At 39.6% G+C, this 22,755-nt stretch overlaps 1 protein-coding gene and 1 non-coding gene across 2 annotated transcripts; both read right to left on the reverse strand.

Moving 5' to 3' along the window:
* Positions 1 to 357: 357 nt before the first annotated feature.
* Positions 358 to 17,479, reverse strand: LOC122638347 (eukaryotic translation initiation factor 2 subunit alpha homolog). The gene is made up of 7 exons (XM_043831261.1): positions 17,004 to 17,479; positions 3,185 to 3,241; positions 3,021 to 3,107; positions 2,784 to 2,930; positions 2,563 to 2,667; positions 709 to 807; positions 358 to 571 (listed from the first exon to the last, which is right to left on the reverse strand). Exons 1-7 carry the CDS (start codon positions 17,385 to 17,387, stop codon positions 428 to 430), a joined length of 1,023 nt encoding a protein of 340 aa, XP_043687196.1. The 5' UTR covers positions 17,388 to 17,479; the 3' UTR covers positions 358 to 427.
* Positions 17,480 to 17,777: 298 nt separating this feature from the next.
* Positions 17,778 to 17,859, reverse strand: TRNAS-CGA. Its single transcript has one exon. It is a non-coding gene; the product is annotated as a tRNA-Ser (tRNA).
* Between the last annotated feature and the right edge of the window lie 4,896 nt (positions 17,860 to 22,755).

Below are 22,755 nucleotides of genomic sequence, written 5' to 3' on the forward strand. Positions count from 1 at the left end.
AATTATGAAGTAGCCTAGACATTATATCCAACCGGTGCATATTTTAGCTTATCAGGCTAGGACTAGGAAACTCTCTACCACCAATATTCAGGACATTGTAGTATTTTTGAGTTATTAATTAACTTTCTGCTTCTCATAATAATAATAATAGAAAAAAAGCTATTGGTAATCCACCTGTACAAGCATCATTTTTTGAGGCTATGGCAAACAATTTCCAGTTCCAAATATCAATCAAATACCATAACTGCAATACTGTTTCATGGTGTAAATCTGAAGTATAAAGTATCCTCAAAATTAACTCAGGGGAACACGGCCAATCCCAACTATAAAAAAATGTTGAATAAAATGCTAGCTCTATACAATAACTACTCTCAACAATGGCCATGAAAAAATTATAAGTTCCAATATCAATCAACTATCTCTGCCTTTACTCTGTTATTCCAGTGGCTGTATTTTCCAGATCAATTTCTCCCATTCCAGTGTCTTCTTCTTCACTGACTTCCTCACCACTAACCTCCTCATTCGGATTTGGCATGTTTTCAGGAAGTAGTTTATCTTCCCGTTCGCTCACCTAAAGCAATGCACAAAATCAGTAACGAGGCTACTAAATTTCTTAGACCATACTTCAGTTCCAATAGAGCCATGAAGCAAAATCAATGTCTTCAGAGTTGCAGAGAAAGCATGGAAAGTAAGAAGTTTAACACTCACAGCTCTTGGTGCCTCCTTCACTGTAAGTTTTCCCTTTTCACTCTCTATTGCTTCGGTGCAGGCTTTGATCGCATTATTAAGAACAGATATCCCTTGCTCCTGCAAAAAGGAAGACTAATGATATATACAATTTTCTCTGAAAGTGGCTTAATAAAAGGGAGGATGACAGTCTGATTAATACCAAAGTACATAAAGTTAAGAGTAAAAATATACCTGGAGCCCAAACAACATTATTTTGATAAATGTCACCAGGGTAATAATTGATATTTCCAAAATTGAAAAAGTAAAAGATTTTGTATGTTTTTCAAGGCCAAGAACCGACCATGAAAGATTAAGTACAAAAATACCACAGGTATCAAGAAGTGAAGGAGAGAAATCAAATCACCTTAAGTTTAAAATAGAAAGAAAACATTGATCAGAAAATGAATCTGCTAATTAACATGTAAGAGATGGGCTTCACACTAATTTTGAAGTGTCCACATGGAATAGCTGAAAATTTTATCGATGTTAAAAATAAATCACCTCACCCACAGACACATGCATAGCACAAAATTAGTCAATAACAAGTTATGATTATAGTGTACAATAAGCATGATGTTGAGATGAGGGAAAATAATGTTCCTAGCTTCTCTTCACCAAACAAAGGTTGAAAGGGAGAAAAGACCTTTCCCTAAATTCTCTCTTTCCTTCCAGACAGATTTGGAAATCCCAACTCTACCAAAATACTGTCATGGGAGATCTGCCTAGAAAAGGAGACTACATGCCACATGAAGACCCAAGAGGTCCCACTTGTCCAAAAGGTGTCAGCAACTCAGGCTTGCAGGCACAATAAAGAATCTAGAAGTTGAATTATTCAGTGTGATTTTTTTTTGGGTGTGGTGGGGGTTTAAATCTGTGAAGCTTAAATTTGATGGGAGTAGTTTTGGAAGTCTGGGACCATCTAGAATTGGAGGAATGCTGAGAGGTCACATGGGAAACATTCTATTGGCCTTCTCAAGACCCATTGGGAGAGGAAACCAAACACACAGAAAATTAAAGCTATTATTCGGAGACTATCTACTAACTTCGTGAAGTTGAAATGAGGATGCTGATATGGATGAGTGGTAAACCTAGAAAAGATAAAATAAAGAATGAGCAAACTCCAGCTAATTTTGGAGTAGCTCCAATACATGATAAGTTGAGAGAAAGTCATTTGAGGTCGTATAGACATGTACAACAGAGGCATTTGAATGCTCTAGTAAGGAGGAATTATACGATTAAGATTGAAGGAACTAAAAGAGCTAGGGGTAGGCCAAAAATGACTACTAGAAATGAGGAAAGACATTTATAGCTTAGGATTAGTAACAAGTAGACCCAAAATTGATTATAAAATAGATCTCAGAACGTAGAAATACCATAAAAGCTAGCAAGCTAGAGCTCTACATAATCAAGGGTATACCTCGTTTGCTCAGAGGCCAAGAGCCACAAACTCTACAGCAGATGCATTAGTTAGACCTGGGATGGGTAGGGAGTTGATGTACATAGGGCCATATCCAATTGTATGATGTGAGGCAAATTTTGGACTGCATATGATCTGTCCAGAAGGGTGTTTTCTGTTTAAATCTGGTTGAGTATCCTTCATACAGACTTCCCTTGGCCAGTAGCCTTATAAAAACTTGTTGCTTTATCCACCCATTAGGGAAAAAAAACTCAAGAAAACACTGTTTATATCTAGTTGAGTATCCTTCATACAGACTTCCCTTGGCCAGCCTTATAAAAACTTGTTGCTTTATCCAGCCATTAGAAGAAAAAAAAAGAACTCAAGAACAGTAAATCAGTTGGACAGATTTTAATACTGCAAAGTTTCTCGCTGACCTTGTCCAGAGTTTGAGTGGTAAGAACATAGAGGGGAGGAGCAACCAATTTAATCTTCACTGGGCAATCATTATTCCCAGCAGCTTCAGCCTTCCGCATTGCTTCCTGCAAGGTCAAAGATAATAGATAAAAAATTGGAACATCCAAATGCCAGAGACATTTAAAGGAAAATGTTTCAGCTAATAATCCCACGCAGATGGTGACAAATGAAGACAAAGGACCTTGATGTGAAGAACCCCGTCAAACTGAAAACACTTCATTTCAATGTCTGCACGAATCTTCAGTGGCTGTGCAGTCATCCGCCTCCTAATATTTTTTAACAAAGCCACTTTCACATCTTCTGACATAGCTGGCACTACCTTAGTGACCTGTAAGATCAGAAAGCAGAAAACATCCTTGAGTATCCATAGTTCCGATACATAGATAGTAAAACAAGTACAAAGGCTAGTGAACATTGCCTCCTGACCATCGGGCCCAACTTCCTTAATTTCACGCGTGAATGAATTTAGAACTGAATCAGGATCGGCCACAATTAACTTGAATGCCTGTTCAAGTAATAACATTAGAGTTCAAATATAGGTTCAAAAGCAAATAATCCCAACAAAAGACGATCTCAGCTTACCTCAAAAGCATGTCCATATTTGCGGTATAGAGGCCAACCAACATGGATATACAGATCCTGCGTTGTAATTATCATATTTAGAAAGTGCACTCAAGAATGACAATTTCATCAGCAATCATGCAACTTCTTCAGTTAAGCCATAGTACAACAAAAGAAGGAATAACAGACACTGAAATGTCTAGCCTGGATTCATGGAAGCTACAAATGAGTTGTTGATTAATCCATTACATGAGGGGAGTGGATAAATACTTAAAGGCCCAAGCAGGATGCAGCAAAAAGCCCAACAGATATAAACAATCAGCACATCATAAACACCCACAAGTGAAGAAAATTGTCATATTAAGCAGCTCAAGGGACTTTGGACAGTAGCATCAGAAAAATAATACACATTAGCCCAGCCTGCATTATTTATGCCTTATTGTTTTGAGCATGCTTGTAAGCAAACCAAAGGGTTGAGAGGGTCAAACTAAGACAACAAGTCGCTTAGTAGACCACGACACCCATCCAAAAAAATGTGCCATGGCACCTAAGCCAGGCGACGCCTGGATACCTAGGTGAGGCGACTCCTTAACAACTATGATTTTGAGTGAATATGCCTGCACTGGTTAAAATAATGTCCACTGGGCACCATCTCAAGCTCAAACCAGCAATTTTTTTTACTTTGAGGATGTCATCAAAGTAAACCACTAAGAACTTGCCATTGAATGGTTGCAACACCTGATTCATTACTCTCATGAAAGTGCTAGGTGCATTGGTTAAGCCAAAGGCCATCCTTCGTTTTGAAGGCTGTCTTCCATTCATCTCCGGGTCTAACCCAAATCTGGTGATACCCGTTCTTAAGATCAATCTTAGAAAAGATCATTGAGCCAGCCATCAAATCCAAAAATGTCATCAAGTCTAGGTATTGGAAACCTATACTTGACAATGATTTTGTTGATGGCTCTACCATCAACGCACATACGCCTAGCAAGGTAGCTACTGCACAGGGGCAAAGACTCTCCCTAATGAATCCCTTCTGAAGTAATTCATCTACTTGTTGTTTAAGTTGGGCGTGTTCCTTGGGATTCATACGGTAATGGGGTAAATTTGGCAAAGAAGAACTGGGAACTAAATCAGTTGCAGGCTGAACATCACACACTGGCGATAATTCATTAGGTAGTTCCTAGGGAAACAATTGCTCAATTTTTTCTAAACAAAGGTTGCACTTCTCTAGGAACCTCAGTAAATTTTCTTGACAACTAGGTATTACTCTGTATGACAACTAAAGCATAAATAACCCCCTACTCTTTACACTCACCCTCAAATTGTTGCAGATTCAGAATGTTGAGTGTTTTGGAACGAGTCTGCTTGGAGGTAATTCCCTTGTGTTCCAGGACCTTTACCTCTTTGAGAGCACTAGGAGTCGGTCTAATTTTCTTACCTTTAAATTCAAAGACCTAGGTGTTAGACTTCCCATAGTTGGTGACATCTCAGTCATATAACCATGGTCTTCCAAGAATGATGTGAGTGACATCCATCTCTAAGACGTCACACCACACTCTTATCCCGCAAAATACAAAGGGATTAAACACCTGAGAGTAACTGCAATAGTAGACTGACCTACCCAAGCAACCTTGTACGGTTTTGGATGAGCCTCTGATTTGAGTTCCATTCTGGCAACGACACTTTGGGCAACTAGATTCATGCAGCTACCACTGTTGATGGCGACACGACAGTTCTTACCCTGGTGGCAAGTGTTGGTTCGTAGCCAATCATCATTATCCTTGGGTTATGAGACCATGCATTGCACAACTCCAAGTCTAGAACCATCGATCACATCAACCTGTTCATCAGATATGTTCACATCTGGTTGGTGATCCTCATACTGTTGGTCTTGGGTGTCATCCGGGTCATAGTCCTTGTGGTCTTGTCCTCCAACAAAAAGATTTCTATTGGAACATTCTCTAGCAACGTGTCCAAATCCTTGGCATTTGGAACACTGGAGCAGACCACTTTTCATGGGCACTGCTCCCAAGATGCCTTTACCCTTGTTATTGTTGTCAATTTGACAATGTGGGTTAACAGGGGTCTTTGGAAATTGGGTGCATTAGGGAGGGGCCTTCAGAAGCTGGGTTCCCCAGCCTGGAAGCTCTTCTTTTGAGGCAAAGTCCTCCTTGATGATTCAATTTCAAGAGGTGTCCAAAAGGCTTGAGGGACATCTCGCACCAAGTGAGGCGCCATTTATGACCGGATGTCAGAATTAAGTCCAGTAAGGAATCTGGAGAGTGTTTGCTCAACATCCTCATAGGTACGGCTCCTAATTTTCAATTCATTGAACTTGTCCATGAATTCAGTTACAGACAACTTCCCTTGTTTTAGGGTGTTCCTATAATTTAAAAGTTGTAGCCTATAGCTGACAGGCAAGAACTCTCTTTTGAGCTTTTCCTGCATCTCTACCCAAGTGGTCACTGGCTTAAGTCCTAGATTGTTCTCTTGGTACTCTAATTCTGTCCAGAAGTCTTGGGCTGCTCAGGTAAGCTCGATTTTAGCGAACCTGAAGCGAACTTCCTCGGACATCTCATAGAAATCGAAGTACTGGTCCATTTTCCTAATCCGATAGGACTTTAATATCAATCTTGGTATCAGAGCCTAGGTTTAGGTGTCTAGTTGCTGCTGGTTGTGAGTCTAAGTGTCTTTAAGTTACTCATTTTCATGTCCACCCTTAGAGGTAGAGTGTATCAAAACATGACGGACCCTCCTACAACCTCAATTTCACCTGATCAGTGGACTAAATTACTCTTAACAGGATGAGGAGACCTTGAAGGCACTCTAAGGGAGAATAAATGAGGACATCAGCCCCTGGTTTACTTGGACCGATGATTTCAGCCCCTACTTGCTTACTTGGATCGATAGAGTTCTTGTTTGGTTCGATGGAGTGCAGTCTAGTTAGTTTATTTAGTTTATTTTTGGGTTTATTTGGTCTATTTAGTTCTTTATTTGGATTATTTGGGTTTATTTGGTCTATTTGGTTCGATGGGGTAGACCCACGGATCAACCCATGGGTATTTTCACTTAAGTTGTTTTATTTTTTAGTTAGTATTTAATTCCAATCAGGATGGCATATTCTGTTTAGGGTTAAGTGGCTTATAAAGCCTTGTAAAGCCCCAACAATGGATCATTATTAAATTGAAATTAAAAAGTAAGAAAGCTCGGCTGCTCCCTCTCTTCTCTCTATCGTGGATTGCTTCCCCCCCCCCCCAATTGTGGTATTCTTCTTCTTCTTTCTCTCTCTATCATTCGGCCAGGTAAGGTTCTCTTCTCTTCTCTCCACTTCACTTATTTTCTTCTCCTTCCTTTATTTACTGCAGCTACTGTGTACACCAAAGTACCAACCCCCCCCCCCCAACGAATTTTAATTCTGCCCCTTTCCCCAGTTTATATTAATCTTTTAACAGACCATTACTTTGGGGCATTGAATGCACTTCAATCTCCTTGTTTTTAATTGCATGAATACATCCCCAATCCCCACAGTTTCTGTTGTGCCTATTATTCCCCTGTATATGACTGTCATTAATTAACCCACTGCTTGCATTGATTAGCTTGCTGTCCTATCATTTAGTGGCTGCATGTAAGGGTTTTACTCATAGCACTAATTATTTTCAGAACCTTGAACCTAATTGCATTCAATTAAGTGTTTTGCTGCCATGTCCCTATCCCCATGTTTCCCCACGGTTTTTCTTGTTATGTTGCTGGATATAATTAGGATTTTTATTGCTTATTACTCTTTTATAACCTGTTTTAGCTTCATGTTATTCATCTTTATATGCAGCTGTCAGTCCATCTTCATAACTTTTCCTAAGGATATTACCTTTGGTCTAACCTACCTAACCAACCCTTGTAGGACCCCTAGTCCCTAGGGTTCCCCTATATAAGAGAGATGAGAAAAAGAGAGCAAAAGTGAAGATAGTGAGGAAGGTGTGAAAGACCGAGATGTGCGAGAGAGAAGGAATATGTGAAAACAAGAGGAAAAAAGAAAAAACACTAGACATGACAGAGTAGAGAGAGATGGGTCAAACATGAGAGGATAGAGTTGAGAGACAGGAAAAAGATGAGCGGGAAAGCAAAGAACAAGACAGAGAAGAAGAGCACCTCAATGGATTATTCAAAGATGTCTCCCTTAACACTGAGGCGGGAATCAATAGAATCACAAAGAACAATGGGATTGTTCTCGGAAGTTTTGATTTTGAAGATGGGTTTCAATCAAGTAGGCCTTTAATCTCTCGTGTGTGTGATAAAGAGAGAAAGAGAGAGGGTGGAGCAGAGAGACAGAAGATTGGAGAGAGAGAGAGATGATCATTGCAAAGTTTCCCTCGGCTTTTCCATAAAAATCTCATTGATTTTGTGAGGGATGGGCTGAGAGAAACATGAATCTTGTGAAGGATGGGGTGAGGAACCGACAACCAGTGACAGGAATAACCTCATAATTCTCACTTTTCCCATCCCAGATATCTAAAAAAGTCTTATTTCCCACACTCTTGGGAAAGTAGCCAGATTTTCCTGCACTATCCACCCCACCATTTTTCCAAAGGCCCCATTATTTTAGTGGGGAGTCGGTGGGATTTAAATGAATAGTGCAGGAAAGACTGACAACTTCCCGAGAAGTATGGTATTTTGAGGATGTTTAGATAACTATGATGGGAAGTGGACAGACAAACTCAGACCATCAGGGCTTCCTGTCAGTGCCCTGTCTTCTCCATCCAACCTCACTCGTAATCCCACCAATTGTGGTATGATCCTTCAGGGGAGGTAGATGAAAATTAACCATTAGAGAGCCGTGGAGCAGAGAGAGGAAAGAGAGAGATGGTGCACAATCGAAGCAAGGTTCAAAAACTCAGGTCTCGGTGGCATCTCGGCCAGGCCAGAAACCGAGTCGAGCCGCTCGGCAAGTTGCTGCATTTTTTTTTTTGTGGACTCGGACCCCCAACTCGGTGGGTTGTACACATATTTTGGGTCTGAAACTTGGTATCCAACGTATTTCAGACCATTTAAATACAATGGCATGCTCAGATTTGCCAAAAAACAAGTCCAAATATGAGTTTCACTTTGGACCATAGGTTGGTAGGCGACGAGTCGTACTAAAACAACTTAATCTACATATAATTTAGTAAAACATGGCAAATTAGCAATCAAAACATTCTAATTAGTACACATCAATCAAAACATTCGAATAAAATGTACATTACATCAATGTTCACTTAATTTGTTACATAAAATGAGATTGAACAAGAAATTCATCCCCATATTGATCCACATAGAATTCCCATGTCATGGAATTGCTATAGCGTTGCAGATAATGTGCCACAACTTCCATATAAGTCTTGATCAACATATACCGATTGCTCTGCTGGCCATAGTCATAGCCATGATGATCTTTGAGATGATTGCCATGACAAATGCTCACTAGTAGTAGCTATACTCATGCTTCCGAAACTTGTAAGCATGGTGTTCATACTGCTGCTGTCCTCCTCCTGAGCATATGACTGATGTGAGTGTTTGCGACCCTTCTTTCTGTTGTATGTTTTAGGGTGGTCACCATGGTCTTGATCTTGAGTGGCATGCATAAACTAAGACTCACCGGTGAAACGCATAGGGTCCCCCTGCGTTCCCACATCATGCTCGTACTGCTCACGCATCCCCTCATGACGATCATTATAATAACCGCCACTCCGCATGCCACTAGCAGCAGCAGCCTCACCACCACCACCACCACCACTACCATCACCATCACCATCACCATCACCATCACCATCACTAGTATTACCAGTGTCATCACCACCACCATCATCATCATCATCATCAGCAGGACTCTTATATTATCAAAATGAAAACTTTGTCTACTCTCAGCCAAAGTCTGCTGGTAAATTCTCCATTCAGCCTCTGATTGAAACTCACCAGGTGGAGGCCCAATGTCAGTATCATCTCCGCCACGGACCTCTACACTAGCCCTCTTTAGTACTGCCTCATTAAACTCTTGTTGCATTCTTTCCCTCTCAGATTTTTTTAATCTTCCTCGTTTCAAATGTTGTGTCATTGCTACTTTCACTTGGATAGGAACATTTGGGCATGAGAAAACATCCTTTCCTGTACCAGAGAAGTGTTGCTTTAACCTGGTGGCTCCTCCAGATAGCAACTTCCCACAATAATTGCATTTGGACTTCTTTTTGTCTGCGGACATGGGGACTCCATGTTGCCATGCTATATCAGACATTGTATACAAAATGTCTTATGTTTTACACTGTTACATAAAAAAGCATGTATTAATAACCATGGATCACTTAAAGTAAAGTATTCAAGACTTAAAGTATGCTATTCATAACTCTTAAACGTAATGTCAAGCTACTAGAACTATGAAATAACTATCTCTTATTTATCCCCCAACCCTAGTATTTATTTGTTAATTAAAAATAATATTTTGAATGTTTTTTAAAACTATTTATACCTTAAAATATAAGAAAAATATAATGTAATGATGAATTCGACACCATTTGAGCTTGAATATTATGTACATATTGTTGTACATAATTTTCCATAAGCAATAAGTATTTTTCCTTAATATTATATATATTTGTTTATTTTTATAATATATTTATTAAATCTGAAAAATAAAATAAATTTTTTAATGGGTGAAAATAAAAAATTAATCCATGGGGCTGTAGAACATCCCAAGTAGTTTAACATATATCAAAATCATTTTCAAACAATCACTATTCATCCTATTTTTTTCATTTTCTTTTTTCAAATAAATCATTTATTTTTCCAGAAAATATAATAAATAATTTATCAACTGAAAAAAAAATCCAACTCCATCAAGTGATAGATCGGGCAAAGATGTTCAACATATATTAAAACCACATGAATCTAACAAGGATTACAAAAAAATTTTTTGGAAAAAATAGATTTGGGGAAAAAATAGAAAATACCTTTGAAATCTTGCAAATAGGTGATGATGCTCCAAATTGGCACTTGAATCTTCACTTTGGCACTTCAATCTTACTCCAAACAGTGCATTCCAGCCAAGAATCGAAAGAAAGAATAAGAAATCTGAAGGAGAGGTGTTTTCCCCTTGGTTTAGAGCCTATCGAGTTCTGTCCCTGCTCTCTCTTACGTTGGAAATGGGTTTTTGGGTGAAAAATGGGCTGAATACAAGTAAATAGCACTTTTGGGCCCAACCGAGATCTCGATATCTCTCGGCGAGATATTGCTTTTTTTGTATTGAAAATAACCTGTTTTTGAGCCTTGAGATATCACTGAGATCTCGGCCGAGAAATTGCACTCCTAGGAACCGACTGTTAACTCGACTCGGTAAGGCCCAAAACCGAGAAACTCGGCGAGATCTTGCAAGTTCTCGATCCTTGAGTCGAAGCCAACAATAGAAGCACTAAAACCTAAGTGGTAGACCTCCCACGGAGCTGCTCAAACTCGATTCCCTTCTCTAGACCGACAGCGACGAAGACAACGATGACCTCCATGGCATCCCTCATCGCACCTCAATGAAGACGCTTCAGTAAGTAATCCTAAAGCATCTAAGATCACTCATCTCTGCTATGCCGTCTCTCTCCTTGCCCCTTTATCTCTCGCCCCCTCTCTGTTTCGCCTCTCTCCTCAGTCCTCAGCCCCTCTCTTTGCTCAGCACTGTCTCTCTCCTCACCCCTTTGTTCCACTCTTTCTCTTTCACTCCCTCTTTTGAAGGTTTTAACCTTGATACCTAATTTATCATCTCCTTTGTAAATTATAAAATTTAATGGGTCTATTGGATCACACATGTGGCTGTCGTAAAAAACAAACATTGATTACCAACTAAAGCTCCCCATCTCTCTTTCCCTCATTCTAAGGAAAATCCAACCAAAAAAGATGGGATGGGAATGAAATCAATGAATAGTATTTTTCTCAACTATCACAGTTGCCCCACCACCCCACTACAACATGTGGGGCCCACCCCCAAACTTTCATCCCTAACTCCCCGTCAACAAATGGGATCTAAAACACTGTTTGGTTGTTGGGGTGTGTAGGGTGGGAAAATTTGGGGACTGTGTCCCAAATGTTCAGGGTGGGAACAGGATAGTTAATTAGAGAAAGTATTTTTCCATTCCACCTCGTTTTGTTGGCCTATAAAAGAAAAAGAAGATTTATTTAAAGCAACACCCCCATAAGTTAAGGACATGTGTCCTCTCTTCCCTCCCCCTACGCTCACCGACCCTTCTAGATCTTCACATAGTCTGACTCCCTCGCCCAAAAGTCATCCTTTTCCCCCGTTCTCTAAATGAACAAGAACATTATGGTTTTCTTTCCAATTTTTTTTTATTTTCACTTGTTTAACCTTGTGAGAGTGTGAAGAGATTCAAAGAACGAAAAACCAATGAGAGACCCAAAAAAGTAATAGATATTGTAGCCACATTACAAATTGATGAAATATCGCATCTCATGTACACCAAATTAAGAAGACCAAAGTCCACAGTGGAAGTAGAGAGGAAACTAAATGATTGTGGAGGTCATGTGGATACTCCATCCAATGAGGAAAAACAAGGGATGCAAAAACCACAAAGAGGAGGAGAATTACGACAAGCACACGACACCAACCGCTTTTGTGCCTTTAAAGGCCAAACACCAAAGGATTCCCATTTTAAAGCCATGGTTACTTGGTCAGATCAAACTACCTTTTCTTGCCAAAAAGGGTTAAAAAAATAATCGTCATCGGAAGGACAAATTAAAAAAGAAACCTAGTCCGACCTTAGATGCTTAGAATCGCTGATTGTCATATCGAGAAGGGTAAAAGAATCAGGGATACAACTACAGACGCCAAGCCAAAATGATAGTAAGTTCAATAGTTCAAGAACAAGAAATGGGATGCACACTCAGCTTTCACTAGCAATAAGTGATGAATGGCTAAGGAAAAGAAGCAATGTGTGAAACACAATCAGAAAGTATTGAATGTCTCTGTATGAGTCTCAGGCTCTCAATCTTAGAGAGATAGAAGATGAAATCAATAGGTTTGTTGTTTAAAAGGAAAGAAACTGTTAGGAAACCTAAACTGGATGAGGGGTACATATCAGGAAACGTGTTTCTTAGACCTTGAATCAGGAATCGAGATCAGGTCTATACAGATGGCGCCCACGACGACTTCTGATGGAATAGGACCGTATCAGGCAGGCTGAATCAAGACGGCTCGTCGAGATTTATCATCCCATCCCACAATACTACACTGCTGTTCTGTTTCATTCTCATGGTGTCTCTATAGAGGACCAGCTGTTCTTCACTTGCATCATCGCCTTTATCAATTGAGCGGTAGATAGCGTCAAGGAGGATCAAAGAGAAAGATGGGTTTGTCTTCGAGTGTCAATATTTATCTTCTAGTAGCAGCTTCTGCCTCTTGCTGCTCCCACTGCTCGACGACCGCTGGTTGCAATTTTTCATTTTTTTTTTCTTAATTTTAAGATCATTGGAACTTACCCTCGGTCTTAAAACAAAGTCTCCTCGATTTAAAGGAATTTTGAAGAGGGTTGGGTGGGAAAGAAGGTCACCCAATAGGCAATCAACGGGTATTTACTCGTAATTTAAGAAAACATCAACCCATGGCCACCAAACAGTTCAGAATTTTAACACCCTACGAAGTTAGTCAGACTTTCCTTCAGTATTCATCCCCATCCAACTACAATTCAGACAATGAGGCATAAGGGATTTCCTTTGGGAAGGGAAGTGGTGCAGATCCGAGGTTCAATAGACCCAAATCGGATCTGTTATGGGGCCACCGAATAATGGAAGGCTCAAATAAAAGGGTTGATGGCAAAACCCGTAAATAAATTTAAGTATATAACAATGGTGGCAATACTGTAAATAATGGAAAGTAATCTAACAAAGTAAAGGTACCATACGTGGGTGGAGAAGACATACTAGTGAAAGGGCAATCTTGGAATTGACAATAACTTAATGGCAAGACATAAATAATAAGAGGGATAGTTTTATAACCAAACAAATTAAAAAGTAAATAACCAATGTATTGTCAAAATCACAAAACCAGCAGGAAGAACTGGTTGCAGATGGGGAACTACCTCCTTGAGGAATCCAATCAATGCGAGGTTTTAAGGATGGGTTGCTAACATAATGGCCTCTTTATTCCAGCTAGTAACAGCCCCAATCAGCAAGTAAAGAAGAGGTATTTGAAGTCTGTATCTGAACCTGGCGGTAGTCTCTGATCTGGATTTAGTTGCAGGTGTGAAACTTGTATGCTAACTCAAAATAAAAGAGGATTTCAGATCTGAGTCTTGGGTTGAATCAAATATAGAAAGGTGATCTAAACCCCAAATCCCAACGTGAACTAAGGAAAACCCAAAGAGATCGATACCCAACTATGGGACTGCAAGTAACACAAGTAACAGAACAGAGAAATAAATTAGGATATAGGATGAGGCAAGAGAAAATCCAGAGATGAGAGAAAGAAAGAAGATATGAGAGAGAAAAAATCGCACGGAAAGCGGGGGGAAGGCTTCACGGCCTCCATTGGCTCCACAAACGTGAAAACTCCAACTCAATATTTAATTCATCAAATCTGCCTTCTACTTGCACGGTTACATGTATTTAAATAAATAAAAAAAAAACACATGAAAAAGAAGCCTCCTCTAAATTGAAAACTCAAATTAATTAGGAAACTAAATCCCAGTGCCTATCTCCTACTTAAACTATTAAAATAAAAGATTGCATGTTAATCCCAAAATAAATAAAAATCTTAAAATCCTACTAGGACCCAAATTGGACCTGGTTCATCTCCGTCTGGATACCCAAATGGGTTTGAGTCTGTCCAGGGTATTGCACCTGCATCAGGAACAGTAATAAAAAATGTGCAATCTTCTTGGTTGGAAGATGTAAACCTAAAATTTGGAGATTTAGGCCTCAGAAGACTGACTGCTAATGAAACATTGTTTGATATATGGTTCTGGTGGTTCTGAAAAAGGACAATAAAAGAGAAACGTATTGGAGGAGGACAAAAGGAGGAAAGCATAGAAACTGCAACCAGGCTGTCATCCCAGGAGAGTTTAGACTTACAGGTCCTGAGCTTGCAAAAAGGTATTACGAAAATCTAGGACATTTAAATTGCAAGAATCGGTAGCAAGGCAAAGGATTGTGTGGGAGGAGGAAAAAATTATATGACCCTGTCCACAGAAATGCAGGTTCATAGACATAAAAAAAACAGACTTGCAAATAAGTCGCTTCTTAGAAAGAATAGGAAAACCATAAGAACAAGAATTTGAAGTTCAGGAGGAATTTCCTTGACTGGATATGCCTTCCTCTGATACATCTCATTGAGGGTTATTCTTTAGAGGGTCAATGGATGACAGAAGTAAATGGAAAGAAGCAGTTCATTCAGGTATCTTCTCTTTTTGAGTCCTTTTGTTACTACCGATGTAGATCGAAGCATTAAGAAGAAAAGGACCAAAATTGAATTCAGTAAACTTACTGTTCACAAGTTACCGTTCATGTTCAATAGTTACTGTTCACAGGGTACCGATCACGTGGACAGTGGATATGGGCCCCCATATGACTGCTGGAGTGGTGGTTTCCTTAATGGATTCTTCTAGAAGATCTAATTTTCTATAGTTCCTATTTTTGATGACTTGGGCTGCAAGTCATTGTGTTATTTAGTTAAGTTCTTTCCTTTTTAGTTTCAGCTTATTGTTACCTTTTATAATAGTTTTAAGTTGCGACTACGTAATTTCTTGGGGAATAAGTTATTAATAATCTCCTGGAATTTTTCATTTTAGGCAAGTTTGTCCTATATAATGTAATGAACTTTAGGAGTTTAGGTCCTCCCCCACAATTGAATGAAGATGAATGATGTTTTACTTTACGCAATACGATGCTGTGAGATACAGTAAGGTGAACGACCTATGAGAAGGTGAGAGACCCAAGGAAGAATGAAAGACTCAACCCATTCTATCCTTCTTCTTTCCTTGTTTTCTTCTCCACTCAATCTCCCCTCTTTCCCTATTCAGACTTCTATTTTTCTGGCCATTCGAGACCACTGTTTAGGCTACTGTTTGTCCACTGAAATCTATATTGAAGCCCCCCAACATTGTTGATATTAGTTGGTCATCAGAGAAGGCCTTTCCAGGCCTTACGTTTCTGGTTTTCTCATTGAAGCTTTGCTGCAACTTCACATCCTCAGATATTTAATTCATCTTATAAATGCGTTGTTTTTGTCTATAAAGACCTCCATCTCCCTGGAGATGTTATCTATCTGTTTGCAAGAGGGGCTAACCCCATTTCCTGACCTAATTCAATTCATCACCAAATAGGTGATGGAGGATATCATGGTAGCAAGCTACATCGGGTCCTCCTATTTCTATAAAGGAACGTGTGAACGATGCCGCCGATATCTTGGCGGATCTTCGCACGAACTCCTCCCATAATTCCTTAAACAAGGAAGTATGTAGAAGAATTCAGTGGGGCAATCGATCCCTCTATAGCGAGGGTGGGGACAACCCTCTCCTTGATAAGGGCATTTGGTATGGGCTCATGCGGGCTCAGTAAGGGCTCTAACCCGCTCCAACAAGCTTCATGGCATGGTAAGGGCTCAACGCGGGAATCAGTATGGTGCTTCATGCGTGATCAACCCTCTCCTCAACGCGGGTGCGGGAAAGCGAGATCTGTTTTCCAATCTATCCCTCTCTCGGGGGTGCGGTGGTGGCAAGAAACCAATTTCTTTGTTTTCAATCAATCCCACTATAGCACGTGGGGTCAATCAGGAGGAGCAGTCTGGACATCCACCCAGCTACCTTGGCTGATATTAGAGGATCAGATCAGTACCTGGAGAGCTTCATTTGATCCTATTTTGATGCACATCTACTGGCTGGATTGGATCAATTCCACTAAGTTTCTAATTTGAGACTTAGTTTCTATTTTCATAACCTTGTGCAATTTCAGCCCCTAGGCCTTAGTTTTGGCTGATTTTTGGAGCATCTACTCTCATCATCAGAAGCACCACTCAACCTGAAGTTGGCCCTCTTCTGAGGTCTGGTTTGGGAGTAATCTAATTTCTCCTATTTCTGCCAAAAAAATTGAAGCACATCAGTATTCAGCCATCGGATTAGGCTGAGGATTTGAGGAGTGTTTCCCCCTTGTGAGAACACCATTTGATGGTAATATCCTTCTATTCTTACCTCCTTTTCTTTTGCAATTAATTTCAGAATTACTTACCAAGTACAGCACTGTTGTGTATGCTTTGAGATAGGTTGTTATAAGCTGTTAAGTGAACTATTGGGCTGGGGTTGTTTGACACTTGTATTGTGTACCATAAGGAGTCTTAGAGGTTGTCACAACCTACTGATATGTACTGCTGAGTTCATAATTAAATTCTGGTCTTGTGTCTGAACTCTGAAATCAGTACTTTTGTTTGGTAGTAGTGTGATCCTGTATGGGGTTAGTGTAGTTGTTACCTAGCCTTACATATATTACTCACCCATCTGAACCAAGACAAGTTTGGGGCAATACACTTCACCAATAAGTACAGGAAAACGTGTCTTCCTAATTTTATGAAGAATTCGCCCTTTAATTAATTGCATACAATGACATGGCTAAGGATGTGTGGGCTTTTTCCACTGGCTGGGTTGAAGTGCAATAGAAGTTCATATTAAAGCTTTCCAACCATACCTTTAATACAACCAGTGGATAACAGATGTAGAATCCGATCGTAACCATTCAAATCGAAGTAAGCTAAAGGAAAATAAAACATATATACAAAACATGTTGAGCACTGAACAAATACTACTGGAATTTATGCTTCTTGTACCTCTAAATCAACTTGCATGGTCTCAGCAACATGGCGCATGATAGAATGTACAAGCTTACTCTTGTTATACCTCTCCTCACAAGCCTCGATTTCTTCATCCGAAACCCGTCTCTTGCTGAGATCAATATAACCTTTCTCCTTATCAACCCTAAGAACCATCACAGGCTCTATTCGTCCCACCTTAATCAGACTGCTAACACTCCGAATCCGACGACGAGAAAGCTCAGAGAAGAGTATCATGCCCTCAATGTTGTTGTACTCCAGAAGCGACACATAGGCACCCATATCAGCGATGTTCTTTACTTGAATCATCACTGCCATGTCGACTTCAGGATATTTAGCTTCGTACATACGACACTCTAAATTTGGAGTGTTCGTCGCCATGAGGCAATAAAAGGGTTTCTAGGGTTCAGAAACAGTAAATCTCTGAAAGAGAAGAAGAAGAAAAGAAGCTTTAATTGAAGAGAATTGGGGGAAATAGAAGAAAGGATGGAGTTATAGCCGAAAGTCAGTTCCGAAACTATATATCTCTGAAGAAGGGGAAAGCAACTACGAGGGAGAGAAAAAAATTGAGCACGGTGCTAGGGTTAAATTGCAGCAATGGGAAAGCTTCTTCAGAGTTAATTAGAAGTGAATAAAACTAAAGAGTAACAATGCTTGCATGTTACGCTCTTATCAAAAAGGCAAAAACCAATTTTCACCCAAAAAAAAAAACAAAAAAGGACAAAACCAATGCATGTTAGGAAATGAAAAAAAAGAAAAAATTGTACAAATCGTCGACAGCAGGATTCGAACCTGCGCAGGCAAAGCCCAACAGATTTCGAGTCTGTCTCCTTAACCACTCGGACATATCGACAGATTGACTACTTTACTGAAAACAAAATAGGAAAAACGATGAAATACACCTTGGGTCCCTTAGTTACCTAGCCAATACCGATTCCTCAAACCATTAAGGCGTGTTTGGTTGAAGCTGTAGGACGAGCCAGATCCGTCTAATCTGGATTCTGTTTCTTTTTCCAGTTTGGTTCTGAGAACATGGTTTCATGTTCGAATCCGCAGATCCATGAGAGGCCACATTTAAGGCTATATTGAGAATCCAATAGAATTCACCCCTTGGGGTAAATTCAGCAACGAATCCACGCGAGTCCACCTTCTCTATTTCTCTCTCTCACTCTCTCGATTCTTGTTCTCCATACCGGTCATCTTTCGAACTAGAAGAACAAGATCTTACTTTTACCTTTTATCTTCTTATCCTTCCTATGTCCATGTCAATGGCGCGCCTTCAAGTTATACTCCTTCCTCTTCCTCTTCTTCTTCTTCGTCGTCTGAGATTGTGCGGGATGAAGAGAACCATAATGATCAAATTTGGGAGGATGAAACTACGATCGATCTGTGGGAATTTAAGCAGAAGGAAGATGGACAAAAAAAAGGAAACAAAGTTTCAGAAGAAAAAGAGACTTGGAACTAGGGATAAAAGAAAGGGGATTCAGATTTGGGAATTGGGGATTTCAGTCGATCTTTTTTTTTTTTTTTTTTTGTGAGATAAGGAAAATAATTATTCTAATTTCTAGTTTTCTACTCTACTACGATTTGTACTCCTCGATCTCAAAATAATGGCACATTCTAATGTTGTAAGGCATTCCCCCATTCCTTCCAACTCTCATTCGTGACCCTCCACCGGCACACAGTTTCTTATCTTCCGTTCTATTTCCCTTCTATTAAGGGATTTTTTAAATTCTTATCAAAAAAAAAAAAAGGGATTTTTAATAAGGATATATACACACATTGTATTCTACTCAATATAGAATTTTGTTTTCTCTGTTTTTCCTTCTTAACAAGATAAAATTAAGAGGTTCAAAGAAAAGAAGAGTGGGAAGTAGCAACAGTGTTTCCTCCTCTGGTGAATTATCTTCTCTTTCAATATAACATGCTACGAATTTGGAATGTACAATGACTGGTCCATATCTCATACAAAAATTTGCAATCTTTATTTGATAGAAACTTACTTCATAGCTATGTTTATTTCTAATTGTTTATGTCAAAGAGGACAATGGAGTGTTGTTACTTCACCTTCAAATAGATTCAGGATGAATCCAACTGACAGACTCAGGGTAACCAAACAGTTTTACAGATGGATTCAAGATGATTCCAACTGACAGACTCAGGATAACCAAACAGTTTTTTTTCTCACCTACGAATCCACTTGAACTAGATTCGTATGCAGCAGATCCAAAATCAGAATCTCACTCATCCAACACCTTCAACCAAACACATCCTAAGGGTGTCAATCGGTTCAGTTTCGGCTCAGATTAAGAAACAAAATGTAGGAACCAAAACCGAACTGAATTGAGAAGAGGAATACATTTTCAAAACCAAAACCAAATCGACTCGGTTTGGTCCGGTTTTGCAATCAGCTTCTTAGTGGTTTTAATTTGATGTCATATTCAGTTTATGTCCTATTTTAAATGTTTGCACCAACTTATTTACATCTTCACCAATAAAAAACCCTTATTTGTTAGGATCATAGTCCACCAAACTTTTCCCAAACACTAAAATGGAAAACAATTTATCATCCACAATTGATTAAAAGTTATATATATATATAACTTTATCAGCTCCTTATTCGGTTTGAAAATAGGTAATCCGGTTTGGTTTCACGGCTTTAGGCATGAAATTGAAATCAAACCCAATCTAGAAAAGATTCAAGCTTTGGAAACCGAAACTGAACCGATTTACTCTGGTTCGATTTTAAACGGTTGGTTTTGGCTTCGGTTTTCGATTTTGGCTCTAAATTGACAACCTTAATGCCACCAAGGAATGGAAGCAAAATCAGCTTTTAACCCTAAAAAATTGAATTGGTAAAAAAGAGTAGAGATTTACCAAAATTATGATTTTTGGTTTTTTAACTTTTTGATCTAGATAACTTGGGGTTCTTACTTGATACACCACTTTTTGTACATCCAATCCCTACTTTACATGTGCCCCACTTGGGCTACAAGTAAACCAGTTCCCAATCGGAAGCCCAAAAAATCACACCCATGACAGTTATACCGGCCAAGACACGTCAGCAAAGACAATTGTAAACTTCCAAGTGGGTGTACGCTGATAACCATAATTCACGTGCCAAATCCGGAAGGATCCCAAGATTTGAGGGGAGAATCTTGATTCTTGTAAGGGATTTCTAATCCGAGCATTCATGGATCACCTTACTAGAAAGGAAAGGTCCTTTGGCAAATTGGAGAGATGAAATAGGAAAGGCATTGGGCCCGAATATGTATAAATGGGAGCCCTGTTGCTCATGTAAAGAAAGTTCATTATTCTATCAATAGAGAAGTTAAGAAATATAACAAAGCAATCTTCATTTTCCATATTTTCCCTAGACCAGGGCTAGCTTAAAAGTTGCATTGCTTGAGAATTTTTCTCTGGCAATATTCTTTGTGCAACATTTTGGCGCCATCTGTGGGAAGTGAAGAATAGAAACCTGCGAAGATCCCACCATGACTAATACCAAAAATCAGTCAAAAGTCACAAGGGTCGCCGCCGCCGCTGCGGAAGCAGCTGCTCCCGCCATCGCTCAGGGAGGAGCTTTGGGCAAACCTGCAGGCTCTTGCCAGGCGACAAAAGATCCGATCCTCGAAGTGAATGAATCACAGCAGGAGGAATCTCATCCAAGACTTCCAGGAGACCCACCACGGTAAGTGACGGTGGAACAGTTTGATGCGCTGTAGGCTTGCTGGCAGGATAAGATAGATCAGATGGTGGAGCTGCAACGTGATTTCTTACAAGGATCAAGATACCCCCATGACCGTCATGGGACAGAGAAAGAACTCCTTCCCTGGAGCATAGAGAGAGCCACAACAACGCAAACAACGCCATGCGGAAGGGCAAAGAAGTACCAGGGAACGGCAAGAATCAGGGTTCCCAGATGACCAAAGTTGAACAAGCTCTGAACGACAAGGTATTGGAACTGCAGGATCAGATCCAGGAGGTCATTGTTAGGAAACTGGTCCTACACTCTACTTCCTCCAAGTCATCCCTATGATGATGTTTTGATGATAACAAATAAGACTTGGACTAATGCTTATGTTCTAAGTGTTTTAGACTCAAAGCATAGCATCAAGTGAGGGGGAGCATATACAAGTGTTCAAAAACCACTTTCAAAGAAGATTGAAGCTTGGAAGTCAAAGACATATGTTTAGAAGCCTAAAGCATTGAAGAATTGAAGACTTTTGATTGAAGACTTTGTCTATTTACAAATATGTAATCTCTATTGTTTCTTGAGTCACATTCGATGTAATGCACATACACACGCATGCATCCATCTAGAATGACCCTAGGAGGTTATTCGAACTCCTGATCATGTGACCAATTGGGTTTGAAATACCCAAAATAACCCCTGAGGAAATTAGACTAAAGTTACACTGTAATTGCCCAATCCAGCATACCGGATTAATGGGTGTCTCAGAGAAACATCTCCAGTAACCCCTTACCCGTGCTGGATAAGGATCCAGCATATCGGATCCTCTCTTGGGTGTATTTTGCCCTGATCCAGCATACCGGATCCCAATCCAGCATACCAGATCAGTGCTTGACTAATCAATTATGACCGTTATTCTCCTAACTCTTTAGGAAAGTAGGTAATCTGGCATACTGGATTCCCATCCAGCATACCGGATCACTTATAGAATGTGGGATTCTTTTCTTAATTGGATTCCTAAATTGGTTCTAAGCCTCTAGCCTATAAATACCCTCTTGATTAGTGTTCTAAACACTACAACAATCATCAATCAAGAGCTCTAAGCAATCAAGCACTCCCTTGTGAGATTATTCTTTCAAGATCAAGAAGATTGAAGAAAATTCAATCTCATCTTTGCTCTTTCATACACACTTGCATCCAAGTTGCATACATTGAAAGGTAGCATCTTTTCTACTAAAGTTTAAGGTAACTCTAAACCATTTAGTAGTTCTTTTACTTTGTTTAAAGTTATTGTTGAGTCCTCTTGCTCGAAATCAAGATTAGTGAGTCCTCTTGCTAGGAATCAAGATTGGTTGAGTCATCTTGCTAAGAATCAAGAGTAGTTGAGTTCTCTTGCTCTTAATCAAGATTTGTACAAGTCCTCTTGCTCTTACTCAAGATTCGATTTAGTGAATTCTTTCTAAGGTAAGAGGAGTGGACGTAGGCACATATTGGCCAAACCACTATAAATTGTTTGTGTCTTTATACACTGCTTGTCTTTACTCTTCTCTATCTTTATTGTTTGGTTTTATTTCTGCATAGTTATTTTAATTTTTTGAACCTACACCGATTCACCCCCCCTCTAGGTGAATTCACATTTGGTATCAGAGCGAGAGCTCAAGACTGTGATTATCTTTAATCCAACTAAGAGTTAAAGACTATGGGAACTTCTGCTAACCGTAAGTTCGAATGTTATAACATTACCCGACCTCCCTTCTTTGAAGGTGAAGGATTCTCCTATTGGAAGAATCGCTTCAAGAACTTCGTATGCGTCAATAACATTAATGCATGGAAAGTTATAGAGAACGGACCCAATACTATAGACAAACCCAAAGAAGAATAGACCCCAATTGAGAAAGCTAAGATGCAACTCAACTCTGTTGCTATAAGTTATCTTCAATGTGCATTGGGAGAAAAAAAGTATAATAGGACATGCATGTGTGACTCCGCTAAGGAGATGTTTGATAAGCTTATAGTGACCTATGAAGGTACTTTTGAAGTTAAGCAATCTAAGAT

The sequence above is a fragment of the Telopea speciosissima genome, chromosome 8 (assembly GCF_018873765.1).
Source record: "Telopea speciosissima isolate NSW1024214 ecotype Mountain lineage chromosome 8, Tspe_v1, whole genome shotgun sequence".
Classification (NCBI taxonomy): Eukaryota; Viridiplantae; Streptophyta; class Magnoliopsida; order Proteales; family Proteaceae; genus Telopea; species Telopea speciosissima.